The sequence below is a fragment of the Acomys minous genome, assembly GCF_964271855.1.
Source record: "Acomys minous genome assembly, chromosome: 6".
In the NCBI taxonomy this organism is placed as follows: domain Eukaryota; kingdom Metazoa; phylum Chordata; class Mammalia; order Rodentia; family Muridae; genus Acomys; species Acomys minous.
This window is the reverse complement of record NC_140487.1, coordinates 51,889,835-51,914,082: the sequence shown is the minus strand read 5'-3', so window position 1 is coordinate 51,914,082 and position 24,248 is coordinate 51,889,835. Positions and strand designations below refer to the sequence as shown.

General features: G+C 42.3%; 1 protein-coding gene across 1 annotated transcript in view; it reads right to left on the bottom strand.

The window, feature by feature from the left end:
* Nucleotides 1-23,872, bottom strand: part of PDE1C (phosphodiesterase 1C) — a gene marked incomplete at its 5' end in the record, with an annotated part of 524,017 nt that extends 500,145 nt beyond the window's left edge. The window contains one exon of the mRNA XM_084784999.1: nucleotides 23,593-23,872. Coding sequence (XP_084641125.1) covers nucleotides 23,593-23,872 — 280 coding nt within the window. The remainder of the gene's footprint in view (nucleotides 1-23,592) is intronic.
* Between the last annotated feature and the right edge of the window lie 376 nt (nucleotides 23,873-24,248).

Here is a 24,248-nt window from a genome sequence, read left to right as displayed (position 1 = left end):
CCAAATCTCAGAAGAGAGATCTGGACAGGAGGCACATATCTGGGAACCATCACAAGACTCTTTGTTTTCTTTTCTTCCTTAGCCCGGAAGACTAGAACTGCTATTTCCTTCATTCTAGACTCCCCTAGGGTTCCAACATGATGAGCAGAGAGTAGAGAGCTCCACATGACTCCGTCTCATGAGCCTGACCACTCACGGGTCCTTCACAGCCATAAGCCCTGGGACCTGCTGGGGAGCAAAGTGCCCTTCATGGGGACTGGTGGAGCTCACCTGGCTCTTTGTGCCTTCACACTGAAGTCTAAGCCCACTCTCCTTCACAAAGTATTTGAGAGCAGAAAATAAGAGAAGACTATGAAGAGTACTTGGCAAAATACATGGTAGAGAATGGACAGAGGACAGGAGAACGAGGCTATGTACCATGCCCAGTGGACCCAGTAAGGATGTAGCCAAACTCAAACCCCGGAAAATGGGTAAGGCACGTGAACTGGAGAGGGCACAGGCAAGAGCTGTCCTTGTACAGATTATGCACACACTGACTGTGACAAGAGGGACAAGGCCTGTAGAACTAGGCACAGGACTACTGCTTCTGAGAGATCAAGCTATTGACCTGGGCTCCAGAGAACCCCAAAACAGACCAGGTCGTGATAGACAGTGGCATGGATACCCAAGTGACTTGGGCCGTGGAGATTTCAGGGTCCTTTTGCACATGTTCATGTTTTTACTAGCCCACTCCTCTCTACTCTTCTTTTAAATACCAACTCAGTAGTCAGTCCTAAGACTTCACTGACCCTGATGCTTAGATTACCAAGAACATTTTTCTGCTATTTAGTTTACCTGCATCGATTTGGTGTATATGAAGGAATGTATCTGCACCCTACAATGAGCTATAAGTTCCACATGACTACTGTACTGAAATAATAGCAGACAGCATCCAAGAGTCAGAACCAGATTATGCTGCAATTAGGTGTGCAGCAGTTTGACAGACTTGACAGTCAAAAATGACTCCCAGTACTAAACTCCCAAAATGTCAATAAGGCATTCTTTAAATCTCTTAGACTTATTCGAGTTGGCATGAGAAGAAAAGAAACGCTTAGAGAGAAGGATCAATGAGAAATGGTCAATCCTGTGAGAGGAAAGCAAACACTGGAGCTCACATTTCTCAAGAGCTATCTCGCAATCCCTGGTGGCCTGGGAATGACTTTAATGGGGCGTGTGTGCACTTGCAAAAGGAGAGCCTAAAACTAGAAGGGGCAAAGGCCTCATGAAATCAAAGACTTTCAAAATAAACAGTCTCATCATTGGGGTTTTCTAAAAAGCCTTCCAGACTATCACAGATAGGGGAGGGAAGAGGAACAGGAATACAGAAGGTTCTAGAGGAGAGCGGAGATTATTGATGAAGTGTATATGGAAGAGTCATAATGGACCCTACTTTTGATTAAATGACACCAAGGGGAAGCGCTTTGAATTCTTTCCTTAATGCAACACTGATGCATTATTTGTGACTCAGTGTTTATTATTAATGCACGCAAACCAACTGTCATTATTAAGTAGTTTATTTGTGCTCTTTCTGATGTTTTAATGTAGTCACTTAAAGCTATGTGCTTCCTTTGTGGTACTGCTTTTAAATATGTTCCAGAGATTTTACTGTATTGTTCTTTAATTTTACTTTTTTCTAGGAAATTTTTATTTCTTTCTTGATTTCTTCTTTGACCAGTTGTTTAGTCTCTACTATTTCATGTGCTTACTAAAAGATTCTTTTGCTATGGATTTAAAGTCTTATTGCTTTATAATCAGATGGGATACACTGAGTTATTTCAGTACCGCTAAATTTGTTAAGATTTGTTTTGTGTCCCAGGCTGTGGTCTACTTTAGAGATGCTTCCATGAGCTGCTGAGTAGAACATATATTCTTTGGTGTTTGGGTGGGATATTCAGTAGATACATGTTAAGTTTATTCAACGTATGATGTCAATTAACTCTAATGTATCTCTGTCTATTTTTTCTGGGTGACCAGTCTGTTGGAGAAAGTGAGGTATTGAAATCACCTACTATTAACATGTGTATACACACACACACACACACACACACAGAGCCAATGTTAAGAGAAGGAGTTTAAGGAGCTCCCATGGAGGCACACCCTGTCTCATCCTAGTCCATTCCCAAGCACAGGGCAGAGTCTAGAACTATCGAGAATATCCCCTTAAAGGCACAAGCTTGGGTGCATCCCAGCCTCATGACTGGCTATAAACTCATCATACATCCTATGGTGATCACTCAAGTTTCTGACATGTAAGAGAGAATTCACTTACTATCATTAAAGACTTCTAAACTAACAAATAGACTTTGTTTTAAAATCCAAAACTGGAAGACACGTTACCAACCATGCTTCCTGGCTGGCTATGTGACTCTAAAGCATTGTTTATTCCCACCTTTCTCCTCTGTGGACTTCTATTTTATAAAGCTTCTAAAATATCCAGACCTTTTCCAGGCTCTAAGACTACGGCAAATAAGTCTACCCATCACTTCCTCCCTAAATAAATAATCAATACTGGCTCCTGAGCAGTGAGAGTCAGGTAGAATATGTTTCCAAGCCTTAAGACAGTGCAAAAGAAAAAGCCAGTCGCAAATGTAACATATTCCTAACAGTGAGATCACTGTCACTGAACCACTAAACAGGACCTGAAGCATGAGAAGATAGATTGTACCAGTCACACTCTTCTCCAAATTTAAAGAAGCACTGCTTCAATTTATCTTTATCCAATTAACCAGAACCTACTCCAAAATTCGGTGAGATTCAATTGGCTGAGAGCACTGTAGCTTACACCCTGGCACTAGAGCATGGTGCCGCCTAAACCTTACTAATCACATTTCCTTTATTTCAACAATACAAACAGTAATTATTCTTACATAGTACCCCTGTGTTAGGTACTGAGGAGAGGGGCATGAAGTGACAAATCTAGAGGATTCCCTTTTTTTATGCTTTCCACAAATATAATAAGAAATAATGATGAAAAAATAATGATAATGATGATGATGATGATGATGATGATGGTGATGATAACAACAACAATTTAAAGGCTAACCAGGTTACTACCACACGACTCTTCACTATTCATCAAATCCTCCATTGCTTCTTGACTGTGGTAAAAAATTGAGTTATGACTCTGTGTCTTAGGTTCCCTGGAACAGGAATTCTCCCTGAGCTCATGCTCTCTGTGCCTCCACTTTCACCTGGAGATTTTGATGAGAGCTCCTTCTTCACAGTGTTGTCCCAAAGGCTAAAACATGAAAAAGCATTTAGAAAATATCTGCCACACAGTACACAATAAATAATGGAACACTGTTAATTATGGCATGTTAGTGACTAATTTTCTACAGCTGTTATCTATTTTGTAAATGGGAAAACTCTTCAGATTCTTTGTCCCTATATGTTTCATACCTATGGGGGTACAGAGGACTCCTTGAAGTAGCTTGACTCTGGTGTAATGTGGTGGTTTGGATAAGAATGGGCCCCATAGATTCATATAGTTGAGTGCTTAGAGAGAGGCATTAAGAGATATGGACTTGTTGGAGTTGGTGTGGCTTTGTTGGAGGAAGTATGTCACTAGAGGTGGGTGCTGGGGTTTCAAAAACTCATGACAGTCCCAGTGCTCTCCTTCTTTTCCTGAGGCCTGTGGATCCAGATGTAGAATCCTCAAGCTGTTTCTCCAAATCATGCCTGCCCATATGCCACCATACTCCCCACTGTGATGTAATGAATTAACCTCTGAAACTGTAAGCCAGCCCCGACCAAATGCCTTTCTTTGATAACAGTTCCCTTTGTTGTGGTGTCTCTTCTCAGCAATAGAACATTGACTAAGCAAGTAAGATGAAGAAACAAAAGCATTCTCCCAGTAAAACACTATGTGAGGTGGTATAACTTGGTTAGGAAGAAAGGCTGATTTGGCACTACATAGGCCTCTTCATATTTTTATGTTCTTTGCCACTTCTTTTTGCAATGGCCCTTTTTAGATCAGCCATGTGAACAATAATGTCATTTCAAGATGTACCAGTTCCAAAGAGAGATAATAGAAGTCTAGTTGGTCCTCCATGCCCATGTGTTCTACTCTGGTAGGCTCAACTAATGGTGGGTTGGGATATATTCAAAAAATATATTGTACCTATCATGAACATGTACAGGATATTTTCCTGACATTATTCTCTAAATAATATGGTATAGTCACTAATTACAGCGCCTTTGCATTGGCTATAATTAGTTGTTCAGTAGTGACTTAAAGTATATGAGAGGATATACTATGCTTTTGCTATAAGGGATCTCAATATATATATATATATATATATATATATATATATATAATTTTGGTGTCTGTGATAGTTAGATTTAATTGCTAACTTGACAAGAGCTAGAATCACCTGGGAAAAGAGTTTCAGCGATGGTCTGTGTACATTGGGTTGGCCTATAGGCATGTCTATGGAGGATTGTCTTAACTAAGTTAATTGATTAGAAAGACCCAGCTCACTACAGATGGCACCATTCCCTAGGGCAGTAAGTGAGCATGCGTGCATTCATGTCACTCTTCTTTTGGTGTGGATGTGATGTAACCAGGTCTTTCAACCTCTTGCTGCCATGATTTCCCTGCTATGATAGCCTTTCACCTGTGAGCTAAAATAAAACTTTTCTCTTCTAAGTTGCTTTTGTCAGAGTATTTTATCACAGTAACAGAAATGAAACTAGCAAAGTATCTAAGAGGGCTCGAGATCCAAGCTTCTGAAGAAACTGAGGTATGAGGGCATGTACCTGAAGGGTCACAGTTTCTACTTTAAAATGAGGTTGTGTTATACACATTTCTGTATCTATTGCTTTTCTCACTTAAAGTCACTAAGGGTGATTTGTCTTTGTAGATCCTTATAGTTTCATATGTAGCTTCATTTCCTCAAGGCTTTACTGAGACTGGTATAAGCTGCAGTGACGTTTCATCTCTAGAGACATTCCCATTTCCTCTGTTTGGAGCCCAAGACACAACTAAGCCAGCAAGACAGACCTGCAGACATAAAGTCTTAAAAGAAACTTTATTTCTACCACCTGAACCCAGACAACAAGGTAAGTAATCACTGCTTTTAGTCCTAAAGCTGGTAAGGAAAAAAAATCGCACTTCTTGCCTGTCTGTGCCACCCAAGTGGCAGTCATCACTTTTCTTGGGGAGAGTTCTCACTTTCATGTAGGGCTTCAGTTCCATTTCCCCAGTTAACTCAGGACTACAGCATTGTCATTGTCCCCCAAAAATGAAAACCTGGTTTTACAGATCAGCAGTGAATGCACACAAGCATGGACACAGAGATGTACACACAGAGAGGCATACACAAATACACACACACACACACACACACACACACACACACACACATACACACACAACTCCTTAGCCCCCAAGAGAACCCTAATTTTATTAAAACTCAATTCTGTATTTAGAAAAATGATTAGCATGATTCACCAGTCATTCTAGAAACCTGTAAGGCGATTTTCCCTACAATGTCTAGTTCACTGTAAGGATAGGAGGGAAGAAGCTGAAGAGATAGCTCAGCATTTAAGAGTACTTGCTTCCTTTGTAGAGAACTGGGGTTCAGTTCCCAGTACCAGCAGATTTGACTCTCTGCTCTGGCTCTAAGGAAAGAGGCACACACATGGTACATATACATATGACGTTCAGGCATACGGTCATACATATAAAATAAACATAAATAAACTTTTTTAACCATCCAAAGGAAGTTACAAGCCTATTTGAAGAGCTGAGCGTCCACCAGAGCCTCATCTGTCCTTCGCACAATAGAACATAAGTCATCACCCCATGCAGTTTGAAGTACTTTCCAGGGTGCTTTTGTGCCCATCATCATTGTGGTGGGGGGGGGGGGTCAAAGGTAGGCAGAATAGGTATTAATATCCTCACGCTACAGGGAAGGACTAGATGCCCAGACACATTAGTGCCTTACCCACAGAGGCCAGTAAACAAAGGAGATGTGTAGTCAGGACTAGCATCTTGGTTTCCTGTGCTCCAGTTCCCGGCATCATCAGGATCCTTTTATCCTGGCTTCCACCACACTGAAGTTTCTACAGCAGGCCAGACCTAGTGTCAGGCACCCAAAACACAAGGAAAACAAAGTTCCTGCTAAGGGGCTCAGGGTGGTGGGACAAAAGTAAAGTCTTTCCATACAAGAACGCCCAGGTACAGACTAAAATGTGGAAAATAGGGGGGCTCAGTTAGCCCAGATGTCACTGACAACCTTTACGTCTAATATATGATAGGGGTGAGCAATCCTGTTCAGAGCTGCCTGCGGACTTCCTCTTGGTTAGCAAAATATATTGACATTTATAATGATTTTTTAATGCTATCAAATAAAAGTAGAAGTCAAAATAATCCAACGACATAAAATGCTGATGCTGTCTGTTGGAAAGTTAATAAAAGGTGATGTTTTCCAGAAGGGTTCCAGTTGCTGCACAATGGATACATGTGTCATGTGCTCCTTGGAGCTCTTTTGTTCTTGGCTGAGCTAGGAGATGCACACTCTGGTCAAAGCCATAGTTGGGGCGGTGAGGGGCTGGGGAGGCAGGGGTTAACCTGCATGGGAAGCCAACGAGAAGGGCTGGGATGGCAGAGTGTAGCCTCCTCAAGGTCAGTGTGTTGAGAGTCCCGTGGTCTCCTCCCCTAGGATGACAGTTTTCTAATGAGAGTCAGTGGTGCTTTATGTTAAACTGAGAATGTTCCCGATGAAGGCAAAAGAGTCCCTTCCCTCTCTGCTCTTTCTCATCCATACAAATTGCTGGGATTAAAAACAGCTTGGCAAAGGCAGGTAAATGTTGTCAAGTATGTCAAATTTGAATTTCAACATCCCAGAACACCATTATAAATGCGTCTCATATTTAATTGTGGAAAGAATTCAGAGAGTATCAAGTGGAAGAAAAGCAGTCGGACTAACAGAATGCCATAGAAAACCCCTCATAAGAAGCTTGAAGACAGGGGAAGATGATGCCGTACAGGATAAAAAGTAGAGCCTGAAGCTATGCACAGAGATGAGAGGAAGTAAAGAACGGGGTATGTTAGGCTTTTAAATGAGCACGCTGACACAGGGTTGTAAGCCTAGCACTAAAGAAACCAAGACAGACCGGGGAAGAGGACAAATACCGTCCTGATGTGACTTGATGAGCTGGGGTAGATGGGAAAGGGGGCTTTCCTTTTCTAAGGAATAGAAGAGGAGAGGGGAGACGGAAGGAGGGAGGGACTGAAAGGAGAGGAGGAATGGAGCTATGAACAGGATGTATAGTGAATATAAGGCAAATAATTTTTTTTTAAAGAAGAAGCCGAAGCAGGAAAACCACAAGTCCCAGACAAGAATAGACTACATAAGACCCTGTCGTTCCCTATCCCCACCCCCCAAAAGGTTTATGGCTGCTCAAAACCCCATGTCACCTTCCCCCTCTACCTCTAAGACATCTATGAGCCAACGCGGCCAGTGATGCCCTCACACATCACAGAACCAGAACGTTATTCGGTGAGGATGCTGGCATGCAAAAGGAGTCACAGTCTAGCACCAGAACCATGGAGGAAGAAGGAGAAATAATTCAGGAGATTCTCAGAGCCACACCTGGGAAGGCAGCTTGATCCCAACCTGCTTAACCATTAAACAGAGACCTCAGAGACTACTGAAGTCTGCATGACCAATTTTAAAATCAGAATACAATAGACAACTTTGTAGAAGAACAGAATTTCCCTAATATTCCTTAGGGAAAAAAAACCAAAAATATAAGTATCCCAATTTCTCAGGGAAGGAATAAACTTAAAAACAAAAACAGAACAAACAAAACAAAACACCACTACCTCAAAAAAAAAAAAAGCATCAACCCCACAATTTCCAGAAGACTCATATGAATATCCAAAGACCAGACATTTCAATTATTTTTACAATTTTCTAGACTATTTAAGAAAAATGTCTAATTCATTTTAGGCGGTATTATGTTAATAACAACATTTACTAAGTATTTCATGCACAGTAGACTCTATAAGCAAATCTCATTTAAGAAAGTCAATACAAAACTCCTAAATAAAACATTAACCAACAGACTGCAATAGTGCATTGAGACAGTAATACTCCATGTAACTAAAGCTCATCTTAGAAAGTCAAAGACATTGAAATGTTAGGAAATATAATAATTTGTTCATATTTATAATCAAAGGGTAAAAGTCATACTGATCCCTTAGAAGCAAAAGGGTGTGATTGAAACTGCAACACTCGTCTTGATGAAAAGAAAAAATAAAAAGAAAGAACAAAATAGGAGTCATTGAAAAATTCCTTAAATCTCCATTATGAAGTGTACGTATACATACACTAAACATAAACATATACCATGGCACACATATATCCTTTACACAGTACTATACCCCTTAACATATTCTTTTCCATGTGTATGTATGTACATGCACACATACAGCATTTTAATAAAGTCACAAATAAGAAGCCTTACTCTTGCTATTTACCATTTACCCTAATCCCATAAATGAGAAGAATGCAGTTATATATGTAACTAGACACGAGAAGAAATTGAGAAACATGAAAACTGGACATAAAAATATAAAACAGGGGTGGCTTGGTGAATTCAGTATACCAGGGCTGGGGAGATGGGTTGGTAAATTTGAGCTGTGCAAGCATAAGGACTGAAATTCAAATGCCCAGAGCCCACCTATAACCTCACATCTGGGAGGCAGAGATGGGGATGCTAGGGCAAGCTAGCTAGCTACACTAGATAGAATTGAAAGCTCTGGACTCAGCAAGAGACCCTCCTCAATAAAGACAATGGAAAGCAATCAAGGACAACAGTTGACTTCAACTTCAGGCCTCAATATTTGTACAGATACGTTGGGGGGGGCATGTATGCGCAAAGCTATGACTATGATGTAAATTTGCAATGGAAAAAAGACCATGCACATAGAAAAACTCCTATACCCAAGAGAAAACCTCAGTTGAATAGAAAATTATGAAGTCAATTTCAAACAGTTTGAAAACTAAAACCCACCACTTTCTTCACAATATGTAAAAAAGGAAAAATCCACTTGAAAGAATAACCATGACAAATGTTTATTAATAAATAACACTCTGTAATGGCACCTCTTTAAGAATTTATTTCTGATGCTGACACAGGGCTGACTATATGACTAAATAAACCATTGTAACCCAAATAAACATTTCAACAAGTGGATTTTCCTCCTGTATTTTGAAATAACAAAATTAATTCTAACATCAGTACCTGCCTGATAAAATCTCCACTGACCAAGTTAATCACAGATCCAAAGTGCTATAGTACATGCAAACTAGTACAGCCACTTTGGAAATCTATCTGGTGCTATCTCAGAAAAATGGGAATAGGGCTTCCTCAAGACCCAGCTATTCCACTCCTTGGAATATACCCAGAAGACGCTCCAGCACACAACAAGAAAATTTGCTCAACCATGTTCATAGCAGCCTTATTCATAATAGCCAGATCATGGAAACAGCCTAAGTGTCCCTCAGTAGAAGAATGGATAAAGAAACTGTGGTACATTTATACTATGGAATACTCAGCTATTAAAAACAAGGAATTCCCTGAAATTTGTGGACAAATGGATTGAACTAGAAATGATCATAATGAGTGAGTTAACCCAGAAGCAGAAACACTCAAATGGTATATACTCACTTATATCTGAACACTAGCCCAAGGGGCATGTCCCATGAAAGTCTTCACTTACCAGGAAAGTGGGAAGGAGGGGAAGACTTCCTATTGGGACTCCAGGTGAGAGAAGCATGGGAGAATGGGGAAATAGAAGGATCCAGAGGGTCCTAGAAACCTACAAGAAGAATATTATGATGGGCAGATCTGGGCTCAGGGGTCTTGCTCAAACAATGGCACCAGCCATGGACAATACGTGCAGTAAACTTTGAACCCCTACCCAGATCTAGCCGATGGACAGGACATTCTCCACAGTTGAGTGGAGAATGGGGTCTGAGTTTCACACAAACTCTGGTGCCCCATATTTGGCCACGTCCCCTGGATGGAGAGGCCTGGTGGCACTCAGAAGAAGGATAGCAGGCTACCAAGAAGAGACTTGATACCCTATGAGCATATACAGGGGGAGGAGGTCCCCCTCAGTCACAGTCATAGGGGAGGGGAGTAAGGGGTGAATGGGAGGGAGGGAGGAATGGGAGGATACAAGGGATGGGATAACCATTGAGATGTAATATAAATGAATTAATAAAATATATTTAAAAAACAGTGCTATAGTACAAATAACTTAGACAGCAGTGAAAATGATTCCAAATGGCATTCTAAAACACATATATAGATTCACAGGTCCTAGAATGTAAGAATTGAAACAGTAGAATAGCCAAAACAATCATATATAACAATAGGGCTTCTGGGGGTTTTTCCATCCTTGACATCAAACTATACTACAGAGCAGTTGTAATAAAAGCTGCATGGTGCTGGCATAGAAATAGACAGGTTGATGAATGGAAGCAAATTGAAGACCCAAAAATAAACCCATACACATATGGGCATGATTTTTGACAAAGGAGCCAAAATCATACAATGGGGAAAAACATCGTCAACAAATGGTACTGGTCTAACTGGATGTCTACATGTAGAAAAATGCAAATAGATCCATATTTATCACCCTGCACAAAACTAAAGTCTAACTGGATCAAAGGCCCCAACATAAACCAGATACACTAAATCTATTAGGATAGAAAATGGGGAAGGGACCTGAACTCATTGGCACAGGAGACAACTTCATGAACAGAGCACCAACAACAGCTCAGGCTCTAAGATCAACAATTAATAAATGGGACCTCATGAAACTGAAAAGCTTCTGTAAGGCAAAGGACACTGCTAATAGAACAAAAAAGCAGTATACAGATTGGGAAAGGATCTTCCCCAATCCTATACCTGACAGAGGACTAATATCTAAAATATATAAAGATCTCCAAAAATTAAGCACCAACAAACAAAATAACCCAATTAAGATATGAAGCACACATCTGACATGGACCCTGTTGCCCACTCATTGATCACTCCCCGCTGGTGGGCAGCCATGCCATCCCTCAGAGGAAAAGGATGGCAGCACCCATTATGAGAGTCGATAGGCTGGGGTCAGATGGTAAGGGAGGAGAGGTCCACCTTTCTGAGGACTAGGTGAAGGGGAAAGAGGAAGAGAGAGGGAGGGTGGGACATGGAGGAAATGAGGGAGGGAGCTACAATCAGGATATAAAGGGAATAGATTAAAAATAAACAAACAACAAAAAAGAAGAAAAAAATTTAATGAAATGAGGCACAGAGCTAAACAGAGAATTTGCAACAGAGGAATCTCAAATGGCCAAAAAGCATTTTTAAAAATACTCAGTGTCCTTAGTCATCAAGGAAACACAAATCAAAACTCCTCTGAGATTCCATCTTACACCTGTCAAAATGGCTAAGATCAAAAACTAAAGTGACAGCACATGCTGGCGAGGATGTGAAGAACGGAGAACTCTCCTCCATTGCTGGTGGGAATGCAAACTTAAACAACTACTTTGGAAATCAATCTGGCACTTTCTCAGAAAATTGAGAGTAGCTCTACCTCTAGACCCAGCTAAAGCAGTCCTAGGCATACCCCCAAAAGTGCTCCACCATATAACAAAGATATTTGCTCAGCAATGTTAATAACAGGTTTATTTGTAATAACCAAAATCTAGAAACAACCTAGATGCCCCTCAACCAAAGAATGGATAAAGAAACTGTGGTACATTTACACAATGTAATACTAATCAACCATTAAAAACAAGAAAATGATGACATTTGGAGGCAAATGGATGGAACTAGAAAATATCATCCTGAGTGAGGTAACCCAGACCCACCTTATAAGATTTGGTAACATGAAACTTAGAAGGCTGGAAATGAATCTAAGTTACACAAGATTCCTGCAGACCCTCCACAAGGTTAGGGAATAAATACAATTGCCGGAGGCAAAAACTTTCACCAGGCCAGTGAAGCTGCGTGCAAGCTGTGCAGAGAGTTGCAGGCATGCACCTTGCCACCCATGCTGGCTTGGACTTGGGGTGATACAGCCGCCTTTGCCTCACCCATGGGCCTCACCCATGTTCTGTCAGTAACCCAAATAAACTCACTGGTTCATCCAGCAAGACTTGAAAAAGAAGTAATGTCCCAAATTAATATATTCTCTTCAACTCAAGATTTCTAAATACTTGTTTAAAAAAAGAAATAAAATAAATATTAAAGAATACTCATGTACGTTTTTCCAGTCTCTTTAAGATTTAAATATTCAAGTAAGCCACAAAAAGAAAAGAAGAAAAGAAAAGAAAAACCAACACAGTTTGGGCTCAGTGCCAGCATTCAGAAGCTGAGGAGTAAAAACTATGGATTCGATGCCAACTTGGGCTACATAACAAGTAGCCCATACATATTTTATACATGCACGCGCACGCGCGCACGGACATGCACACACACACACACACACACACACACACACACATTGAGGAATGTTCTCAAAGGAGAAAGATGAGACTCAAGTTATGTGTGGGGTCATTTCACTGGGATACAGGTTTAGAAACATCATGAGTGAGGGCGAGTCCTAGGCTCCCATCTACCTGTTACCCCTATGCTTCTCCCTTGCCTGACCCTGGGGAGCCCAAAGCCCACTATTGATAACAACAAAGCAAGGTCTGTAAAACAGGTCTGGGAGCAGAGCTGCCAGTTTCCCTTCTCCCCAGAGAGCCCACAATTAGTATGGCTGTGGAAAAAGTGACAGAGTGGAAAAAGCAAGAACTCAAGCCAGCCAGCTTTCAGCCTAGGCATCTCCAAGGCCAAGTGATAAGTATAAATCCCTACAGAAGACAGAATTCTTCCACCCTGACGTGGGCAGGCTAGCTCTTAGAGGGCAGTGCCCAGGGACTGGGGGCCAAGCCCCAAGGAGGACAGGCCAGGAAGCGCTTAACTCTCCGCTCCAGCAGCTTTCAGATGCTGTTTGGCTTGACCAGGCCTTTGAGCAGAGCCTTAGAATTAGTCAGGGGTACGCAGGTAGACACATGGCCAGGTACTAGGATGGCATAGGAGCCAGTTTCCTTGCCAGCAGGATTCATTGAATATCTTTGCCCTGAGATAGGGAGTTTTCACAGGAAGCATGTGTCAGGCTGCCTGTGGGATGGGGGGTGGGGCGGGGGTGGGGTCTCCACTTTATAATGACCAGAGCAGAGGAAAGTTGAGGGCTTCTGGCCACCTCCTTCCCTGTGTTTACATTACAAACTGTGGACACTTTAACAGCTATTGACATGGCTTTTGAAGTGGCCCATCATTTACATTATTTTAAATATGTAAAAAAAATGTATGTCTCACTTCTTCAGTTAGCCTCATCCTCAGATGCTCACCCATCCCTAGTCCTCACAGGGTCTACATCCTCCTTCCAGTGTACCAGTAGATGACCTGGGATGAGGGACAGGCTGTAAAGATCAGTGAGATCAATAGGAAGTAGGGACAATACAAGGCAGGGCAGATGCCAGGCTTACATGGAGTCTAGTGAGTATTTGAAAACCCAAAGCGCTTGGGGAAGGGGAGACAAGTTAAGACACCCACTCAGAAAGCACTTCTCTACATAAGAATAGTTTTTTAGAGTGGAAGAGGAGTAGCGATGAAGAACCACAGAGGGTGGCCCTGGGAGACCAAGGGTGACTAGTGGCCACTGTGATAAAAGAGCACAGGGGAGAGCTAGCCTCAAACCCCTACCTCATGCCTGGCTATCACAGCCAACACACTGCAGCGTTCAGGGGAGCAAGAGTACTTTTAGATGCTGCTTCCTCCCTTGCTGCACACTGGGCCTGCCTGCATGCAGAGAAGCACAAGCTTCTTTCTCTAATGAACTTCCAGTGCCACCGGAAGCCAGGTGTCATGCACATCTCCTTCCTTGCCTCCAGCTGGACACAGAACAGAGGCTCCAGGTGAGCATTGCCAGTTTGGTGGCACAAGCACCAAATCAGGAAAGGCCCAAGAGTGGCTAGCAAAGCTGTGCACAGCAGAAACCCAGGCAAGGTGAAATCTTCGTTCTTACAGGACCCTTTTATAAAGTGGTGATGGCGGTTTTGTTTTTCAATTGCATGATATTTTCAAAACAATCATTCATTGTGTGCACGTGTACACACATGAGTCCGTGAAGGTCAGAAAACAACCTGTGGAAGTTGGGTTTCCCCTTCCACCATGTGTGTTGTAGAGATTGAATTCATGTTGTCAGGTTTGATAGCAGCCACCTTTACTCAGTGGCCACCTTGGCCTTTTTAGGTGTCAGGAACCCATGCTAAAACAGACTTCATTACTGGAAAAAAGAATCATGCATCTAGTAACAAAAAAAAAAATATTAACTAGCAGCGTGTCTGTACTGAGGAAATAGCACTAAACTCATCTGTACTGAGAAAGTCACACTAAACCCGTACACAACAGTACAGTTGCACTGCTGAAAAAGAAAGTCCCCATTTTACAGGTGAGAAATCTGACTCTATGAAGGGTTTGAGTAACACACACAAGACAGCACAGTTAATGAGGACAGAACCCAGATTCTTCATGCCTCACTCCAGAGCCTGGCTCCCACATCTTAGTAGGAATTCCCAGAGAAAACTTTGAGATTTTTATGCCGTAATCCCTTCTAGGTGAGGATCCTACTGTGTATCTGAACAAAAAAGAGAGATTATATATAAGTAGTAAAACCCCTGTTTAATTATGAAGATCATGCTTTAGGAGATTTTTTTTTCCTTATCTCGCCTTTTTCTTGATGTTAGTCATACTATTTTATTACTTCAACCCTCACCAAATAGAAACTATCAAACTCAAGAGTAATTGAACGTTACCTGTCTTCCACCTGTAAATGTGTTTGTATCTCATTTAGATCACATAAATGAAAAGAATTACAAAGTGAACATTTTTCATGTGCCGTGGTATGTGTCTGCATGTTCACATATGTGGCTGCACGTGTGTGTTCATGAGTATAGAGGCACAAGGTTGACCCTAGGTGTCTTCCTTAGTCACTCTCCACTTTGGATAGTGAGACAAGATGTCTGGGTGGACCCAGAGATTGCCAATTCTGGCTAGTCTAGGTAACCAGCATGTCCTGGGAAATCCCCTGCCTCTGTTTTCTGATGGGTGGAAATACAGGTGGCCACAACCCTGCCAAGCTGTCTGATGGCTTCCGGGAACCCGAACTGCTTTCTTCCCACCTGTGCAGTGAGTACTTTCATCCACTGAGCCATCCCCGAAATGCACTTGTAAACATAGCCTGTCTCCAACAACACTGCATTCCTTCTTGGGTACTGTTGCTTTCGGTGACAATAAGTTAGCCAGTCTTTTGCCAGCGGATATAGAACGGTTGGTTTCTTTCTGACATGTACATAGTGTGTTTTGGTTGTATTCAGCCAACTAGCCAACTTTTATTGGCATACATTCAGTGCACGTAGTAACAGTTTTCATAAGAACATCTTCATGTTTAGAAATGAATCTGTGTGTCTGTGTAGACATGATGTGTGGGTAGGCATGTGTGAATGTCACCGTGCACATGTGCAAGTCAGAGGAAAACTGTGAAGTCAGTTCTCTCCTTCTACCTTTGCATGAGTTCTAGGGATTGGACTTGGGTCTCGAGGCCTGAGCTGCAATCACCTTTTCCTGCTGAACTGTCTTACAGCCTATAAGAAAATTTTCACAAAGAACGCTGTAATTTGACCACATTCCTTCCCTCCTTCCACGTCCCTTTTCTCTCCCTTCTCTCTTCCTAGTCATCTTTGCAAGGGGCGCTGGGGCTTGAGGAGCAACCATGGAGGAAAAAACTTGACACTGAATTTGGACTTCTAATATAATGTATTGGGGCTTAGAAAATAACCTAAAATATGGTCCCCTGGAATATATTTTTAGTTAAAGGCACCTACATGTTTTATATTCCTTCCAATAGATATGAATTTAGTTCATGAAAATTCAGACAAGGGACCAAGGCTATCTATTTCTTAGGTGGCTCTTTAGACAAAAGGGGAAATATCAGATGCCTTTTCCAACACATGGAACGCTGTGTAAGTGCCTTTATCTGGATAAATTGGTCACCTGGTATTTTCTCTCTGCTAATCATCATTCATTTCCATAGGATAATAACATACCATTGTCAGAGCATTGGGCTTATTCATTCACCTGTTATCATTTGTTACCCCTCAAAATTGCCATAGCCCCCATGTGCCTCTCTTCTATGATGAGCGTTGTAGAAGTATAGTCCCCACTGGGCTACTGTGCAATCACATTCCTGTGACTGTCCCCTCCCATGGTAAGTAAAGTTGTTAACCTTCTTCTCCTATTGATCTGCCTATTGTTGCCTCAGCCCAGTGAACATACAGCTAGTAGAAGACTTTTCCTTCACCCTGAAAATTCATATGTCTACATTAGAGTCCTTCTAGTACATTCTAGAGCATTTAATGAGGATAGATGTAACTAAGAAGGATTTCTGGAAAATGATAAATGTGGAGAAAGTGTTAGAGAAGAGCAGCTCCTCCGGCTTCAGAGATGATCCTCCCGGGGATCATTCCTACTCCATCAGGAGAGTAAACACTCAGGAGGTGAGGGGATGCCCATTGGCAGCTTCACACAGAGCCAGCCATCTGAGGAGATATGCATGTATGCTGGAGGCATGCAAAGGTCCATGGCTCACAACTTCCATTCTAGACTCTTCACCAGTATAACCAGGACCAGAGAACATTCTGGACAAGAGCAGCTCTGGGAATCAGCTCCTTCCTTCTGGAAAAATACTTAATAATTTGGTATCTTAGTCACTGCTCTATTGCTGTGAAGAGACACCCTGACCAAGGCAACTCATATCAAAGAAAGCATTAAATAGGGGCCTGCTTACAGTGTCAGAGGGCTAGCCCATCATATCATGGTAGGAAGCATGGCAGGATGCAGGCAGACATGATGCTGGAAAAGTTGCTGAGAGTTCTACAACCTGATCCAGACAGAGAGAGAGAGAGAGAGAGAGAGAGAGAGAGAGAGAGAGAGAGAGAGAGAGCGAGCCTACCTGGGCTTCTGGAACCTGAAAGCCCCTAGTGACAACATTTCCTCCAACAAGGCCACACCTACTACAAGAAGGCCACACTTCCAAATCTTTCTAATCCATTTAAACAGTTGCTCTCCTTGATGACTGAGCATTCAAATATATTATATAAGAATATAAAATGTAAGAATGGGGGCCATCCTTATTGAAACCACCATACTTGGCCACATTTTTTTTTTTACTGAAAAGAAAATCCCCAGTCCTTTACTGTTTATACACATGCTTGCAACATGCTTCCTTCAAACTCACATCATATCAGGATGCTTAGATTGATAGCCAGTGCAGAGCTGTAGGCAGGGGCATAAACATCGTGTGGATGGTAATATGACCTCGTACTTACCACAGTGTAGTCTCAGCTAGTTCCCACTTAAAGTTCTTCACTTATAAAGTGGGATCACAGCAGTACCATCTCAGTGGCTTGTTGTAGAGTTCAAGTAAAATTGTAAGTATTCACATAATGGAAAACTAACTATAAAACGAAATCATTATTATTTTTAAAATAATTAAACTAAAATTAGAAACTTGTTAACGATTTTTTTAAAATTTCTTTTACTTACCTTCAAGTTGTGGAGAAATGGAGATAGTGTCTAGGAAGTGCTTTTTTAAACAGAACACACCTCGGCTTCCTGGAATATTTGTTAATCAGTTTTTCTTCCTCCCAACTCTGATTCAATGTCCATTTTCCTGGCTCCCATCATTCTATGGAAACCAAGCTGCTGTCTGGTGTGTGCTTACTGCTTCAAAGCCCTTCAGCATACACAAGCTCACTTGACCCAGTTGTGACTCATTCTTTCCATGTACAAATCATGTATGCTTTCAATGAGTGCTGTGAACACCCTAGGCGAAACTGTTTTCAAAGATAAAGTGAGTAAGATTCACCTCCCTTTCCGGTTTTGAAATGTAGATTGCTGGTATTCACCTCAAGAAACTGATTCATCCCACCTGAGAGGTCCTGAGAGGATACACACGAACAAAAACCCATGGAATTCTTGGGCAGGGGCTTTCCAGGACGCTTTGAAAGATGGTGCTTGCAATTTACTGAGCCAAGATTCACCTTGCGCTATTCTTCTTTACTTAACTTAGATTTATCATCTTTCTATCCAAATTACCAGTATAAATCCTAGCTTTGCTGTTTTCTAGGTCCAAGCAAGTTGTTTGACCTTGGTGACCTAGCTGTGAGATATAGGAAATAGACTCTAAACTGTGATCATGGACAGTGTGCAGAATATTCGTGGCTCTGTCCCTCTTCCTGAAAACACAAAATATGACATTCCCAACTTCTTGTGCCTAGATGAGACTATATGTCACATGTGACATATCCAGTCAGCCATGTGACAAATCCTCTGCCAGTGGCATCATCCATCCAGGGATTGCAGCATAGGGAGCACTGAGACAGGCACACATGGAATAAATGTTTGTGGGCCAATATGGATGAGACAGGGACCACTGGACAGGCATTGATGGAACTGAGCGAAAGAAACTTGGAGATGAAAAAGTTTATCTCATCTTACAGTCTATAGTCCATCACAAAAGGAAATTAGGTCAGGAACTCAAGGCAGGAACCTGGTGCGAGGAACTGCAGGAGGTGCCATGGGAGAAATCTGCTTACTGGATTGTTCCTTATGGCTTTCTCAGCCTGCTCTTATACAACTCAAGACCACATCCTAAGGGGTGGTACCATGCACAGTGAGCTAGCCCCTCTCACATCAATCATTAACCAAGAAAATACCCTACAGATTTGCCTACAGGCCATCTGATGGCGGCGCTTTTTCAACTCAAGTTTTACTTCCCAGATAACTCTAGCTTGTGTCAAATTGATAAAAAAAAAAAAAAAATGACCACGACAACAGCCGTCTGTTCCATCTATTCAGAAGGTTGTGACGATGAGATGATAAAGAGACTTCTCTGCATCTCTTGCACTATTAGTACAGTAGAGCTCACAAGCATTCCTTCCTCCCAAGTTGTCCACCCCACAAGAACAATTGCATTTCTTATGGTTGGGGCCAGGAAGTTTGGTGCCCTCGGTCCTAAGCTGACTCTGACTCTGGAATGGAATGACCAGTGGAGAGACTCAAAGGAAACTTGTTCTGTGACTTCTTAGCTGTGATAGGACAGAGTCAAGGACAAACCCCCCTAGGGTGAAGAAAGAAAATTGGGAGGGCAGCCCCTGGGAGTGACTGCTCGGTCCAACACTTGCTCGTCACATGTCCTCGTTCTTTCTTACCAGGCATCATCAGTATCGCCTGTCACTAGCCTAAGCCTTAGAAATTTGCTCCTGTCTGCTTAAATTAACTCAGGATATGGACACACATTAAGAGATGCCCTGAGTGTTCATGAAGAAAGCACTTGGAGTTAGCCACCTACCCATCCACCCACTATTTTAAGATGACGAGCGTCTTGTTCTATTTTCATATTAGTCAGTCTCTTTAATTCAGATGAAAATTACCAAAAAAAATTAATCCCAAGTTAAAAGCTTGACTGGTAAAGGTTCATAATTACTGTGACATATTAGAAAATGGCATGAGAGTGGTTGCTAAGGGGACTAGGGAGGTGAAGGAATGAGAGCGGCTTCCCTGACTCCAGAGCATCCATCTAGAGCTCAGAGAGAGGAGTCCTGCTGCCAACACCACGTTCCTGGCTAACACTGCCCTTCAGGTCATTTCTACTGCTACTCTTCCAAGTATGACCATTTGAGCAGCAGCAGTGGAAGCATCTCGGGACTTGTCAGACATATAAATTCTTGGGCTGCTCATTTGACTTATGAATAAGAAATCTGAGAGTAGTCCTAAAATGTTATTGAATGATTATAATATACACTTAGGTGGGAACAGAGTCACATGACAGAGAGTTGGTTCACATACAAGTGCTCCAGTCCTGTCCCATAACCACCAGCCTGTGCATCTGGAATTGTCTGTCTGGGTGAGAGGCACTGATCCTAATGCCTGAGAGAATCTAGCCAGAGGCACACAGTAGTAATTTCCTTAGGTGTCACAAAAGATATAGATGGAAGCCAGCAAGCAATCAAAATCTCTACAACACAAGGCTTCAAGGCTGCAGCTTGGAAATATTGCTTGTACTGTGTGTCTGTATTTCTGTCTGTATGCCTGTGTGTGTATGTTACTGGTGAGTATACACGCACACACACACACACACACACACACACACACACACACACACACACACACACTCATGCATATGTGTGTGCACCATCAGAGCAGGACCTTGGGTGCTTTTCTCTATCATTCTCTGATTTACTGCCTAGACAAAAGACCATTGGTCTTTTACCAAACAGAAAGCTCAACTTTTCAGCTAAGCTAGTTGACCAAAGCTCTCTTCAGACCCACCTGTCTTCACCCTGATACTGAGGTTACAGGCAAACACAGCCATGCCTAGCTTATGGCTGCTTGGGATTCAAACCCAGGTCCTGATGGTTGCAAAGAAAGCGTTCTTATCCATCGAGTAATTTCCTCAACCCCTTGGTTGTACTTTTACATTGATACTTAGAGATTGGGGTGTAACGTAGTGGTAGAGCACTAGTCAGGCACTTGAAAGGCCTTTTGTTCCACCTCAGGAAGAAACCAAGGGAAGTAGGGAGGGAAACATGGAAAAATCAAAGGTTTAGCACCTATAATACATACAAATGTTAAAATAAGACCAAAAGAATGCCATGTGGAAGTAATAAAAAATTGCAATAGCCTTCCAAGGCTTAATACACAGATTACTAACCTTAATAAAATGACTTTCACCAACAGTATCAAAATGCCTGCTCATCCAGAGAAGTTTCTAGTAAAAGCTAGGAGCCACTGATAATCATCCATAGATGCTTGAGCAGTACACAGAGAGCTGTGGGAAGCTTTTTTTTCCTCTTGTTTGTCATTTATTCTGAGTTAGATTTTCATTGAAAACTAGATTGAGCTTTAACCCTAAAACTCTGAAAACTAATATATAAAACACCTATGTTTGGGGATCAGCGAATAAAAGCTATGTCCTACAAGCATGAGGCACTGAGTTCAAATCCCATGAGCCCATGTACAAAGTTAGACATGGTAACGCCTTCCTATAGTCCCAACACTGGAGGAGGCAGAGGCAGCTGTATACCAAGAGCTCACTGGCAGTCAGCTTAGCTCAAAGAGTGAGCTTCTGGTTCAGCCAGAGAGCCCACCTCGAGGCAACAGGGTAAATAGCAATGGAGGGAGACACCAGACATCCTGCATTGCTCTCTTCATGGATACAACATGAGTAAACACACCACATACAAAGTAAATAAATAATGTGAACACCTATGCTTACTGTACGCCAGGTCCTCATCTGAACCTCGATATCAAATTTTTATCACAAGATGGGAGAGGGGAGGACCATCACCATCCTTAGTGAGACAAACCTCAGTAGCTCAAAGAGTTTAAAGTTCCACGGGGAGACACAGATGACTGTGGACCCTGAGTTCAGTTCTCCCCTCAGGTCCCTGGCTTTAATTCCCACCTCGGTAATACCCAAGCCGGTCGATCCTCTCTCCCTTATGCTCTGACACTCTCCTTCCTGAGTCTAGATTCCTGAGTTTGCTCCCTGTGCCTAGCTGCCTTCCTCTGGAACATGGTGATGCAAATTTGCATGTGGCAATCTCCCTCATCAGCACTTCCATTGTAGCTCATATAGAAAATCACTTAGGATCCAGCATGCCCAGCTAATGCGCTCCTGGAGTTCACCAAATGCTGTGCTATTTTTCCCAATATCATAAATGTATAATGAAATCCAATGCAGTTCAGCCAAAGGCCAGCTGACATCATGGGGGGCAACTCATCTCATTTCTTGGGAAGGTAGAAAATGAACCTGGCTCACAAGCCTAGTTATCTAACCAACTGCACTTTAACGATGTGACTTTCCTCCTCTTCCTCCTCACATGCTAGAAAATACCTCCAAATGCCTTAATAGTGCTTCACTTTTGGACAATACTTATACTCCACTGACCATTTTAGCTCTGATACTTCCTTTGATTTTTTTATAACAGAGGATGCAGATCTGTACTAATTTTAAAACAACATCCTCCACTTCTGTCACAGACCTAGGAGAAGGGGGATAGGATGAAAGAGAACGGGAGGAGGAATGGGAAGATACAAAGTGAGGGGATAGCAACTGAGATGTAATCTGAATAAATTACTTAAAGAAAAAGAAAAAGAAAACAAAAGGGTATGATTTACAAAAAAAAAATTAAAAATTTTTTAAATTTACAAAAACATCCTATAAGCTTAAGAAGTAAGTACCTTCCTAGGATGCTGATATTAGCAGAACACAAGCGTACTGGCTCCTATTTTAGTTCTTTTTCCAGGAGTACACCAATACATATCCTCTATATGGAAAAAAATCTCTATAAAAACACATTTTACAGTGATAAATCCTTTGAAACAATTCATATGTATCCTTTTTCAATAAAAATTTTCTTTGAAAAGGATCAAAGCTAACATGAACACTGACAATATTTTATAAGAAAATGCTTAGGAGGACAATTGTGGATGTATCTTAGCTCTCAGTGGGTTGAAATGTAACCCAGGCTTCTCTCCCCTAGCCTCAGCCTCTTGTTGTGAACAGAACCAATACTGAACACCTAATCAACTGAATCCTTGAAAACATGACAAGAAGCCCCAGCAAATTGATGAGTTTATCAACATTTTGTGAGTTATTGTTTTTACTGATCAACTAAGGAATTTACTTTCAGTCCCACACACACACACAAACACACACACATAACCTGATATGATTCAGTAGATCTTATGAATATCTCTAATTGCCAATAAGGTGGAAAGATTTAGTGCCTGTATAATACCCAATATCTGCATCGTATTCTACCATTTACAAAGTTCTACTTGAATTATATTCCAGCAGACTAGTGAATTAAGTACAGATGTTATTCCCCCATATCACAGATGAATAAACTGATGCCCAGGCGATTATCTGACTCAAAATCACAAGAAAAGCCATGGGTGGAAACTTAGATTAACATCTTAGTTCAGGTTTTGTGTGAGCTTTTCAATTCCAGTACACTGCCTATCCAAGAAAAGTCCTCCACCACCTGCACACTGGTATCCTTCATTCATGGAACTTGGTCTTAGACCTGCAGGAATTTCCTTACCATTCCCTTATTCCCCTGGAAGGAATATTTAAAAAATTTTTTGGTTCTGTCTTTCTGTGACAATAAAAAATATTTCTCCCCATGGTGCTGAAAGGAAAGGGGGTCCTAAGGGTATAGCTGTCTTCTCTGCACTTAAACCCCTATGAAAGAATGACAGACCTGCAATAACCCTTACTGAAGCAGAAATGACTCGGAAAAGAAGCCATGGGCAAAGAAGACAAGAAAAGTGAAATAATGTTGAAAGATAGAGCCTCTCCTCGCCTCCAAAGGCAAGAACCCAGTGCGTACTCCTGGGAGTCTCCAGGCAGTAGCTACCCTCAAAACTCACCCGCGGGGCCATAGCTAGGGGAGGACTGGGACATGGTCGGCAAACGCTTCAGCACTGGGGACAGCTCCGCGCTCTCCAACTTCGGAAGCTCTTGCTGGCTGTGCCTGGCCGGCAGCGGTTCCCAAGCTGGGAAAGGTCTGGGAGAGCCTTGGCGCCTCTGTGTTCTAGAGTCTTTGCGAGACACCGGAGCAGCGAGCGGCACTTCGGGCTGCAGCGGCGAGGATCCAGGCTGCACGACGGTGTTGCGGGACCGCGCCAGCGCGGAGGAGACAGAGCCCATCCCAGCGGGCCAGATAAAGGTCCTCAGGGATCCGCACCCCTTGGCTGCCAAAAGCTGGCTCTCTTCCCACCCCGGGGCGCCCCTGGCAGACTGCGCCTCCTCTGACAGACACAAGAAGGCAGCTGAACAGGGTACAGAAAGAGCTAAACGCTCCCACAAGAGGTGGTCTGAGAGTAATCTGGTTGGTGTCTGACTGACAGTCCAGAGTGGATAGCGACACTTGGGGATGGAAGTACAGAAGACGTCCTGAGGAAAGGGCGTGGCGATAAGCGAGGGGTACTTTTTCCAACACTCTACACTTGGTTCACCTGGGGCCAAAAGTATGGCGCATCCTTCCTCTCCAGTACAGTCCCCGGAGAGGATGGAACCTTTAGCG